The 12,173-nt window shown below is 30.8% G+C and overlaps 1 protein-coding gene across 6 annotated transcripts; it reads left to right on the forward strand.

Annotated features, from left to right (window-relative positions):
• The first annotated feature begins 3,572 nt into the window (after window positions 1–3,572).
• Window positions 3,573–10,730, forward strand: LOC110604121 (3-oxoacyl-[acyl-carrier-protein] synthase II, chloroplastic). Of its 6 annotated transcripts, none has more exons than XM_021742227.2 (14): window positions 3,573–4,293; window positions 4,927–5,132; window positions 5,224–5,427; window positions 5,860–5,970; window positions 6,086–6,181; window positions 6,286–6,331; window positions 6,432–6,511; window positions 6,872–6,940; window positions 7,261–7,345; window positions 8,625–8,779; window positions 8,868–8,948; window positions 9,118–9,227; window positions 9,317–9,472; window positions 10,572–10,730. In XM_021742227.2, exons 1-13 carry the CDS (start codon window positions 3,915–3,917, stop codon window positions 9,453–9,455), a joined length of 1,761 nt encoding a protein of 586 aa, XP_021597919.1. In that variant the 5' UTR covers window positions 3,573–3,914; the 3' UTR covers window positions 9,456–9,472; window positions 10,572–10,730. The 6 variants fall into 6 exon arrangements, with proteins under 6 accessions (XP_021597919.1, XP_021597917.1, XP_021597918.1 ...); XM_021742225.2 differs by lacking the exon at window positions 10,572–10,730 and adding an exon at window positions 9,615–10,335 and having other exon boundaries at window positions 3,574–4,293; XM_021742226.2 differs by lacking the exon at window positions 10,572–10,730 and adding an exon at window positions 9,820–10,335 and having other exon boundaries at window positions 3,574–4,293.
• Window positions 10,731–12,173: the final 1,443 nt, after the last annotated feature.

Below are 12,173 nucleotides of genomic sequence, written 5' to 3' on the forward strand. Positions count from 1 at the left end.
TAATATTTAAGTATTGTATAATTTTTTATCCATAAATGCATTTAATTTAGTAAATATCAAAATTTAAAAAAAAACATATAAATATTTTTCAGCGTGAAATTATATAAAAATGATAAAGAATGAAATTTTAGTATCTAATAATTTTAAGGATTATAACTTTGAACGTAAATTTTCCTCAGTGATCCCTTTGTGACTCGATATTCTCATTTTTTCTCTTTCTTAAATTTAATTTCTTCTTCCCTTTTCCATTTAAGATGATCTGCGTCAATCGACTATCGATAAAGAAGAAAATATTGTTGTTCCTATTAAAAACTCCAGAAATATTTGATATCACTTATGATTTCTGTATAATTGAAATACTTCTCACATACAATCCAATCAATTTTTAGAATATGCATACCTCTTTGATAGATTTATGGCGGCAATCATTAGACAGTTATTATATTGAAAGATTTGATTTCTAGTTACAAGCCGGATATTTTATTTTTGATGGAAACAAAAACTCTTAATTCTCATATGAAATTTTTCGTAATTTTTTATATTTTGATGGTTGTTTCTCAGTCAACAGATAATGATTGAGATAAGACATTTCGTTAATGTGGAATAGTCATAGGTCTGTTTCTGTAGTTGACATTTTTTAAAATTTTATTGATTTGGTTGTTTCGGAAGGTAATGTTTAAGAGAAGTTTATTAGTTATTATAAATTTTCGGAATTGCAACGACGATGTTGAAATTTTATTCGAATTTTATCTCGTACAAACTCTATTCCGTGGCTTTATTCATGAGACTTGAATGATTTATATTCGAGATATGAAAAAGAAAAAGGAATATATTTGCCAAATTATCTTATGTACGGATTTAGACAAGCACTTGAGAATCATTTTTACCAAATTATCTTATGCACGGGTTTGATTTTAAATGATTGTAAATTTTTGTTAAACTCATCAAACTGCTCATACTTTGGTTAGAAAACCTATCAAGTATAATTGTTTTTCTATTTGGGATAATATTTTTTTTGTTTAATAAAATTTTATTAATATAATTAGTAGTTTTATTTTAAAAAAAATAATATCTAATAATTTTCTCATTAAGATGCATTTATTATGATGAATTTTAAACCTGAAATTGAATTACAATGTTTTATAGATCACCTGATATATGTTATAATATTAAATAATTTATAAGCGCACTCATATCAAACTGTATTTTACTAATTTTTTTCAAATAGTCTTCTAATAATAAATAAAAATAAAAGGTTAAATGTTAACCTAATTAGAATAGAGATTAGTGACTTCAGTTTGATCAAATTGAGTTAAATAAATTAATTAAATTGATTTTAATCATTAATCGATTTGATTCGATTCAATTTAATTTGAATTTTTAATAAATTTTTTATTTTTCACATTTTAATTTTAATATTTTAAAATTTAATTAAAATATTTTAATTTTAACTATGATTTAATATCTCAATAGTATTAAAAATAAAATACTATTATCACTAATCGATTCAATTTATTTTTTTTATTAAATTTAAATCAAATTGAAATAACTAAATTTTTAAAATTAAAAATTAAATCGAACTAAAATAAATAAAAAAGCAAGCCAATTTTTCGAATTAATTTAATTCAGTCAATTTTTTCGATTTAAACGAGTGACCTAAACCTAACAACTAAATAAAGTAAAGAATATATATTACATAATTTAAAAAGTTTTCTTACTTTTACCATTTCAGAGTTTTTATTTTATATATAGATAAAAAAAATTGTATTGGTAGCAATTCAATTAAATTATTAGAACTATTTTAAAATTTAAGTAATAAAATATTTTTTATAAAAAAAAATTATGAATATAAAGATAAAAATGGATTGACATATTAAAAAAATCATTATGTATATTTTTTAAAATTAAATTCATTCAAATCTTAGGTTATAGTTAAAATAAAATTAACATTTAAAAAACATTATAAATTCTTAAAATATGAAAAGTTTTAAATTTAAATTGTCCAATTTAATTTTAAATCTATATTAGGAGGAAAAAAAAAAATTTCAATCCAACCTCTCACTCCATCACCGCGGATTTTATTTTTAACATATATATTTTATTTTTAATAACAAATAAATAATAAAAAATTATAATCAATATTATTAATTAATTGATATTAGATGTATTCCATCTAATATATAAATATGAGAGATTTTTAAATACACAATTAATTATAATTAATTAACTATGTTATATGGTATAAATTTATATTCTTTTATATGTTTTTAATTTTTTATATAAAATAATAATTAATATATATATTAAATGCGATTTATTATTTTTATTATCATTATTAAAGTATAACTTTTTAATTTCTTATTTTTTTAATATAATAGGTACAATTTATTATATTGGTTGTTATTAATTTTTAATTTCTTACTATTTTTAATATAATATATTATTCATATTGTAATAAAAATTTTATTATTAAAAAATTATTATATTTTTAATTTTAATAATAAATATAATGTTAAAAATATATTTATAAAAATTAAATAATTACTGTATAAAAAATATTTAGATAATAAAAATAAATCACTATTTATATATATATATTTAAAAAAATTTTATTATCTCACTAGTGTTAATTTATCGATTTGATAATTTTTTGAAATTATTCTCATATAATCTAATTAATAAATATTATAGAAATGAATAATTATATAAAATAAATATATATAATTGATTAAAATTATTATAAAAAATATTAATTGTAATAAAGTATAAAATAATTAAAGAATTAATAAAATTAATAACATAAAATATTATTAAATTAAAATTTTATTTAATTCAAATAATTTATATAAAATTAAATAAATATAAATAATTAAAATATAATAAAAATAAAATAGTGTAATGTAATACTTCAAATCAAGTATTATAAATTTTAAACAACTAAATTATTAAACTTGAATTATTATAATTTATTATATTAATAATTATAATAAATTTAATTTTTTCACTTTCATTAGAAATGTAATTTTTATATATTTATTTTATATAAAATTTACTAATATAATTTTTTTCATATAATTCTACCTTCTTGCTTTTTAATTAATTTTCATTTTAAAGTTTTTTATTATTATTCTCTTTAATAACTACAAACTCTTGTATGTCAATCCATGAGAGTTATTTTTCAATTGATTCTTATTTTACAATTTTTTTTATTATTCTCTTTATATCTATTATGAGATATATAATTATATAATTTTTATCGATCAACTCATTTAAAAATTAAATGAGAGTTATTTAAATATTAAATTTTTTTAATTAAGTGATTTTTATTTTCTATTGTTAATCACTATTATTCTTAATAAATTTTATTTTGTTAAAGATATTTTTTTAATAAAATTTGTTATTAATATTAATAATATATGATAATAAGTATTAAAATTCTTAATTTTTTTAATAAAATTAAAATTATTGATTTATGATTTTATAAAATAAATTTATACTATTTTATATAATAATAATATATCCGCGCAACCCCTGCGGGCAAACGACTAGTTAATCAATATTTCTGGTCATCGATCCCTCGCATATTTATTCCGTTGCATTTTCGTTTTTTCCATCAAAAGATTTTTGTTGGCTATTACACTATTCACATGGCTAATCGCTAAAAGCCTAAACCGAGCGCTTGGCTCTCTGCTTCGCTTCGCTGTACGTCTCAGAACTTGCCCAAAACTTGTCATCTAGAAACGGCACTTGAACACTGGACTTAAGTCTGAGATCGAATGTGACCCCCTCGCTTTGCTCTCTCTGTACCTTGATCTTCTCTGATTCTTCATTTCTGCATTGACACTTGTTTCTTCTTCTTCTTCTTCCGAATATTTTGGTGTTTTCCTTGGAGTTTTAAGTCTGTATAGCGAGAGATGATGGGGTCAGCTTCGTTCTCGTCTCCGCTCTGCACGTGGCTGGTGGCGGCTTGCATGTCGTTTACGTGCGATAAGGATAACTGGACCAGTTCCCACGCGTTTCCTTCATCGCCACCGGGCAATGGACTCAGCCGCTCTACTCGCAGACGAAGAGCTCTTCTCTCCAAATATAACAACTGCAGTTCTGCTGCTGCTACTTGCTCTGAATTTCCGCCCAAATGTTTGTCCTCTGTCTTCTGTGGATCTGGCTTTCAAGGATTGATGACTTCTTGCTTGGCTCTGGAGCCCTGTGGTCACTACTACAGCTCCAATGGCCTTTTTCGATCCAGAAATTTCAATCGCAAGCACCGAAGACTCAATCGGCTTCATCATTCCGGTAATTATTTTTCGTGATTTTTCTTTGTTTGGCCTTTCTTTGCACTCATTTTAAGCTTGATTTGATGTTTATTTTTAGTTTGATTTAGTGACTTTTCATTTTCTTATTAATTTTGTTTGTTGCATTCGGCAATTGGAATCTTGATTTCATCTTTTCTTTTAACCGATTATTGAATGTTTTCCATTAAGCAAAATTAATCTACATGGTTATTTTATATTTAATTATTATCATTGTTTAGATTTCATGAGGACTATTGTTTTAGCTTATCGTTTTGTTTCTCTTTTCATTTTCTCTTCTTTCTGCGCCTGTTAGTTTCAACTAGCTCGCATTGCAGCTAATTTATTTGCTACTTGCACAGATTATGTTTCCATTAAGATATTGCTGGAGTTTAAGTCACCAAAAGTAGTAAAACTTAGGTGGTTTTGGTTGGTTGATTTCTCCTCGTATGATGCGTTTAGATTGGAATTGAAGTTTGTAGCCTCATTGTTAAATATCTGAAAATCATGCCCCTGTATCTTCCTCGCTCGCGTAAGATTGCTCCTGTCCAGCTATCTAGTACGTGTAGTTGGTCAACTGACAATATGTACGTGACATATTCACTCATTTTGTGGTTTAAATTTGGAAAATTTTTAGGGGAAGTCGTGGCAGTAGCTATGAAATCCGAAAAGGAAGTTACAACAAAGGAAAAACCTGTTAGGAAGCAAAGGCGAGTGGTTGTGACAGGTATGGGTGTTGTGACACCCCTTGGTCATGATCCTGATGTCTTCTACAATAATTTGCTAGGAGGAGTAAGTGGCATAACTCAGATAGAGGCTTTTGACTGTGCCCAATTTCCAACGGTAAATTTTATTGAAAATGTAATTGTTATAAATTTTGCAGTTACAATTTTGTCCTTGCCTTTCTGATTTGTTCTTTTTACCTTTTTTTCAGAGAATAGCTGGAGAGATCAAGTCTTTCTCAACTGATGGATGGATTGCACCAAAACTGTCCAAGAGAATGGACAAATTCATGCTTTACATGCTTACTGCTGGCAAAAAAGCCTTGGCCGATGGTGGCATCACTGAAGATATAATGGATGAATTGGATAAAACCAAATGTGGAGTTGTGATTGGCTCTGCAATGGGTGGCATGAAGGTAACTCTGAGCTTCCCACAGGTTGACACATCAACCTGTCATATTAAATAATGGTCCTTCAGAAACTTACCTAAGCCTGTCCTGACCAAATTTAAGATTGCCTTGTCAAATAGGGTATCAGCAAATCTGTACACTTTTTTTTGCATTTACTAACTTCAACCTAGAAACACCGCCAACATTATTTAACATGCTTTAGAAAAATGGAAGCTCTTTCTGATTCCAAGGTGTACCTTCTCCTTGTAGAAGACTGGCTCATGTCTATCTTTGATCTCAATGTCTAGAATACTTCCTCCAGGAATGTTTTTGTTAGAAAATTTGCATCCATGCTTCAATACCCTAATGGGACTCACAGGACACTGAGATGTGGCAAAAGGGTTTATTCTGTGATATATTAATTTTTTTAATGGACTGCCTTCGGGTGTTCATGAATAGGTTTTGAACGACGGAATTGAAGCACTAAGGATCTCATACAAGAAGATGAATCCTTTCTGTGTACCTTTTGCAACTACAAATATGGGTTCTGCGATGCTTGCAATGGACCTGGTAAGCTTTTTAACTTTAAGAGAGTTACAATATCAAAGACTTAGCATTTTTTTTTCCAAAGCAAAGACTTAGCATAGTGGAGTTTTTTTAGACTGATTTATTTTAAAAACTGCAGGGTTGGATGGGACCAAACTATTCAATTTCTACTGCTTGTGCTACCAGCAATTTTTGTATACTGAATGCAGCAAACCACATCATTAGAGGCGAGGCTGTGAGTATCTTGCATCTAGTACATTCTGAACGGTGCATAAGATATTTTACGCACCAATTTATGTGTACCTTTTACTTTATTTCAAAATTCTTTTGAACATGTAGAACATCATGCTTTGTGGTGGCTCGGATGCAGCAATCATACCTATTGGTAACTCCTCATTCCTCCCATAAATTTATACAACTCTTGCTTCCACTTAGGCATCACATGCCATGAACTCAGCATTCTCATTTTCTTATATTTGTTGCAGGCTTGGGAGGCTTTGTAGCTTGCAGAGCACTTTCTCAGAGGAATGATGATCCAATGAAAGCTTCACGACCTTGGGATATGGTAAATTATCAATGATCTTTCCATCTACTACTTTTTCATTGTGCATATCTCAAAACTTGTGGAAACTTCCTGAGTGAAACTTTGTTTAGTTGTGTCAGGGAAAGAAAGATTTGATAAACAGAAGCATATCAATTTTCGTAAATGAGGACTACCTTCACAATTGAATGGCAAAATATTTGTTTTATCTCACTTTATGGATCAATTTATTGCCTAAATCTCTTATCATGGGTTTTAATGCTTCATATGTCACAGTGAACTTCTGAATTTGTGTTTATATACTTATTAAAAAGTTTTAAAACTGTTATTTACTTTTGCACTTGAATTACGGTATCTAATTTGATTTTTCTCGGTGTTAAACAGAATCGGGATGGATTTGTGATGGGGGAAGGAGCTGGTGTTCTACTTTTAGAGGAACTAGAACATGCTAAGGTATGTGAATGATTGAATTCAACCAAGCCATGCCAAGGGCCTGGCATTTGCCTTATATTCAATATGGTGTCAGTATCTGGTTCCTTTGTTTAGCGTCTTTTTAAGGATTAGTACCTTGTTCTCTGATTAATAATTTATATTGGTGCATTTATTCACTTTCACCATATGTCTCTTATTTTCTCTATCACTTCCACCTCTGTCTTCTAACATGTTGTCTTTCTTTATGAACCCTAAAACAGTAATATAAACCATAAAATTGTACAGCAAGGATCTTTTTTTTGTTGAATTAATTCATCTATGGGTTAATATCTGATTTGCAGAAAAGAGGTGCAAATATCTATGTGGAATTTCTTGGAGGAAGCTTTACCTGTGATGCCTATCACATGACTGAACCACATCCTGATGGTAATGTGCAGCTTCTAGATTACTTGCAGTTTTACATCAAGTCTGTGTGAGCTTGGAAATTCTAAGATGTCCTGAAGGATATTGTTGTTATTTCTTTTCACTATCTTCTTCCTGTGTTCATGTCATGTTTTCAGGTATTCTTATGTGGCTTATCTATGAGATAACAACAGTATTAGTTGTTATCTTGAATCCATTTGTACTGGACTAATGTATAAACGCATGCTTATTGTGGCTCCTGCTATCATGGTAGAGTGGGGTTCTTGTTATTATTGCCACATATGTTTTCAGAGTGCCATGTTAGGGATAGTATAGAACTTTTGCTAATTTTCGGTGTATCTGATGCAAATTCATCCAACAGTCTACCAAGGCTTCTATGAACCTAGTAAAAGTGGAATTTAGGTTGGTTGAGCTTAATATCCTACCAGGAAAAAAAAGGGGAGCTATTAATAAACATATGGATCAGTTTGGAATTAAAATAGTTGGTACAAGGCAATGTTGAGCACTTGAGCAGAGTTGAATTACATAAGAAAGCTTTTGAGGATCCACCACTTGTGTTTGTCACGTAACATTATTTCTATTATTGAACTCTTGGTGCTTGCTCATATTTGTTTTCTTTCGTAAACTCAATTACTGTTTAATAATATCTTTTGAGATTGAGTTACTGTCTATTATATTATTCGTAAAGTACTGCTTTAGAATCCAACAACCTGTTGTTTGTCCACTATAACTTTTATGTCAGCAGAATTATATTGTGTAATATATGGTAACAGACAAATTTAGGAACACTGAGAAAGCATATTGATGTAAATCACCAGTTATAGATATATATATCCAAAGAAGTCTTTTCTGTGTCCTAGTGGCATATTACTTATTTCTTTACATTCTCTTTTCTGCATTAGTTCTGAATGGCAAGGAGTCTTGATCTACAAGTCTGGGTTTATTAAACCAAGTGGAATCTTGCAAATTACGTTTGTGGTCTGTAAATAGAGGCTCACTTGCATTCATGATGAAATGGAAGAATGGAATAAAATGTTTGGTTTCAATTTGTGGCATCTATCTTTAAAAGGATTTTTAAATTACCAATTGCCACCATTGTATAAACTTATCTTATCATGACATTCTTTTTAAGCAGATGAAATCAAGTCTCTGAATCAGTTACCATTCTACAAATTACACCAAGCAAATTAATTATTTCTAATCAGATCTTCCTATTTTGCTGTATTTTCCATCCACAAAGAGCATTTAAGTCCACCTAACATCTTGTTTCCCCACTCAACAGGAGTTGGTGTCAGTCTCTGTATAGAGAAGGCATTAATCCAATCTGGGGTATCTAAGGAGGATGTGAATTACATAAATGCACATGCTACGTCCACCCCAGCTGGTGACCTTAAAGAGTATGAAGCCCTCATGCGTTGTTTTGGTCAAAAGCCTGATGTAAGATGAATTTTCTTCTTACGTATGTGAATCACCTTTTACAAACATTTCAAGTTTATTATTCTTATGAGATCTTCCCCGTTTATAGTTGAGAGTGAACTCCACAAAATCCATGACTGGCCATCTACTGGGAGCAGCTGGTGCTGTGGAAGCTATTGCAGCAATACAGGTAACATTTTTAGTAGGATGCTGTTGCAGATTTAAAATATTGAGCAAGTAACCTCCCCAAACAACTGCCCCTAAACCCCCCCTCCCCCCTCTCCCAAAAAGGGAAAAGAGAGACCAATACACACACATATAACTATAGTTACTGATTTTTTATTTTGTTACTTTTGTAGGCAATAAGGACAGGGTGGATTCATCCAAACATCAATCTGGAAAATCCAGATCAAGGCGTGGTATTTTTCCTCCTATGCTTTTCTGAATTATGTTTCTATGATTCCTTATGGTGGGTAGCTTGCTTCTCAACCAAGGCAAAATTAACTTCACAATTTGTTAGTTTTCAAAATATTTAATGCTTCTAACATATCAATTCAGGACACAAAAGTTCTGGTTGGTCCAAAGAAAGAGAGATTGGACATCAAGGTTGCATTGTCCAACTCATTTGGGTTTGGTGGCCAAAACTCATCGATACTTTTTGCACCATACAAGTGATACAAGGCTAACTCAACCCTGATGTACTAATGTGAAAAGGTGCGTAGATATATAATTCGTCAGTCTATTGATTTTGGTATGTTACTTGGCTAATGAGAGAAGGACCAGGCAAAAGGCCAACCAAATGAATGGATATTTGTGTTAATATCTAAGATTATACTCTTATTCTGCTGTTTGGCAGACCATTGTGTTGATAATCGACCCATTCTCTGCAAAACCTGAAAAGCTAATATGTGCATGAAATAGCAAGGTGTGAGTGGATGCCCTTTAGTATTAACTCCATGGATCGTCTACAGTTTCAGTGAAAGCCACTACAACTAGGAGTCTCTAGTGTTCTATTAAATCAATGGGATGAACTTGACATAGAAATGCAACTTGTTGCACAGATAGTCAGGAGAGGAACGAGTTGAGAGGGCTCTGTGGATTGGGAAAGAAGAATATTCAGAGTAATCAGAGTCAACAAAGTGGGAAAGACACTAGCTTTTACTGTTCTCAGAATTCCCCTCTCGTTAGTAGGGCTTTGTTCAACTAGTGAACCACTGAATCACCAGTAGTAGGTACTAGGTAGCTGTATTGCTAATCAGCCTTGTTTTATTTTTCTTACTTGTACAAGTAGAGTGGCTGATCGTGTTTAGTAGCAATTTTAACCAATTTTGAGCTGGATGTTGGCTAGGTAATACTAATATAATTGTGATGTATAATTTTTCTTTATCTTTATCATGATAAATGAGCATGTACAAGGTTGGGTTGTCGGAAAGGACTTAAGGGCACGAATTTCTCCATTATCCTCCTAGTCCGTACAACTTTCAGTTCACTGTTTCTATGGAATTACTGGTTAAGAAAATAAAGCATGTTACGGTGAAACAGCCAACTACTAGTGGCAGGATGTTTTTCTTTTATAACTTTGTTTTATTAATATTTTTTATTATTATTATTACTTTATGTTATCGGATGAGCTATAGTAATGATTCCATCCCTTTATTCGGCTCCTAATTTTATTAACTGAGCTTCATGTGTTAAATTTGTCGAGTTTTTTTAAATTTGGCCCATCACAATTTGTTGCCTATACAGGGCAAACATCTTAATAAGGGAAAAGTTTTAAAAAAATATATATATCACGTACAGTTTTTTACTCCAGGTCTGTGACTGATAGCGTTCCATCAGTGTAGTACCTTGTGGTACTTCGAGATCTTGAGGTGAAGAATGGATGAGACCGACGTGAAAACTACCTTGAGATGAAGAATGGATGAGACCGACGTGAAAAATGGATGAGAACGCGTGGTACTATTTTTTTAAATAAATTACAATTTAATTTTTAAATTATATCTTTAATTTTTAAATTATATCTTTAATTTTTAAATTATGTTATATTTAATGAATTAATCTTTTAATAAATTAAAACTGAATATGTAAATCTCTCTATCTTCATTTTATCTAAATGCACTCATTCATTTCTCTCCATTTCTTTAAATTAAAAATTTTAAGACATAGAATTTCCAAATTAAACAATCCATTCTGTTCCAAATCATGATCTCATTCTGTCCCAAATCATGATCCCTTTCTCTCCGGTTTCCTTTTTCTCTATTGCTACAAATTTATTCATCTTTCAAATCTTTTTGTTGCTAGTCGGATCTCCAAAATGCAATTGAGGTATTAACTTTGTTATTTCGATTATTTTTTCAATTAGGGAAACCTTGGCATTTATTTTGTTTGTTGTTTCCCTTTGATTTGTATTTCCTGGAGTTCTGTTTGGGATTTTTTTTTTTTTTTTACGGTTTATGTTCTTCACAAGTTTGCGGATTCCGATTTCCTTGTAGCTTTACATTGATAGTTGATTGAATGCTGCAGCCTCTTTGCGCGGTCTGTTTTGGATCCTTTGGTACATTTTGCTGAGTCGGTGTTTATAATTTTATTTAGAGTAAACACTATTGATTAATGACCATATAATTGATTCTGCTTTGTTTGGGTGCGAGGTAAATAGAAATTGAAATATCAGGTTTTAGATCCAATTCTATTCTGAACTTCTTTAGATACCGGATGTAGGGAAAGCAGGGGAAGGTTTAAGCAGGAAAAAAAGAGAGGCATATTTGAGAAATAAAAAGGTGTAATAACATTGTTTGGACCGAATTATTTCAAAGACTTATTAATAGTTAACTATCAAAACATGACAACGAGATAAAATGCAGACTGCAATTATACAAAAGAAGTTGATGTTACTTGGTAATTAAGTGGAATGAATAATGTGACAGTGTTACTCTAAATTCTCTTGGTGATTTGGATTGTAGGTGATAAATATTTTCCTCTTCCTGGTCCATGATAGATCTGGTTTTCTTCTGGGTCCTTTCTTGTTGGGCTCTCTGATGGGTCTCTCCATGTTCTACCTGGTGAAAGGATCTGTAAAATAAGAAATAATGGTCAGGGGCCTACCGGGGGTGCCCCGGCAGAGGCCCTCCGACGCTCAAGTCAGATTTTATGGCTCAGAGTAGTATATTTAGGCAAGGGTTACAGAAAGAATAAAAATGGTGTCCAGTAAGGAGAAAGAAGAAGAAGAGAACCCACTTTTGCGTGGTCTTTACCGTGATATATATATCTGTCTCTCTGCCACAATGCTAGCTGTCTTCTGCCGCTCAGCTCCGTATGTACGGATGTGTCAGGCACCTGCTCCATGCGTAACGGCCATTAATTCTCCTCTGATACGCATGCGGAAGGACCTACCAGCGGGGCATCTTGGTCATTTTAC

This window comes from Manihot esculenta, chromosome 16 (genome assembly GCF_001659605.2).
Source record: "Manihot esculenta cultivar AM560-2 chromosome 16, M.esculenta_v8, whole genome shotgun sequence".
Taxonomy (NCBI): domain Eukaryota; kingdom Viridiplantae; phylum Streptophyta; class Magnoliopsida; order Malpighiales; family Euphorbiaceae; genus Manihot; species Manihot esculenta.

What these genes read in the sequence shown, in the direction of transcription:
- LOC110604121 (XM_021742227.2), top strand. Translation starts at nt 3,915, where the DNA reads ATGATGGGGTCAGCTTCGTTCTCGTCTCCGCTCTGCACGTGGCTGGTG. An exon ending in CTGCAATGGGTGGCATGAAG is followed by an intron (nt 5,428 to 5,859) that starts GTAACTCTGAGC and finishes GTTCATGAATAG; the next exon opens with GTTTTGAACGACGGAATTGA. An exon ending in GACTGAACCACATCCTGATG is followed by an intron (nt 7,346 to 8,624) that starts GTAATGTGCAGC and finishes CCCACTCAACAG; the next exon opens with GAGTTGGTGTCAGTCTCTGT.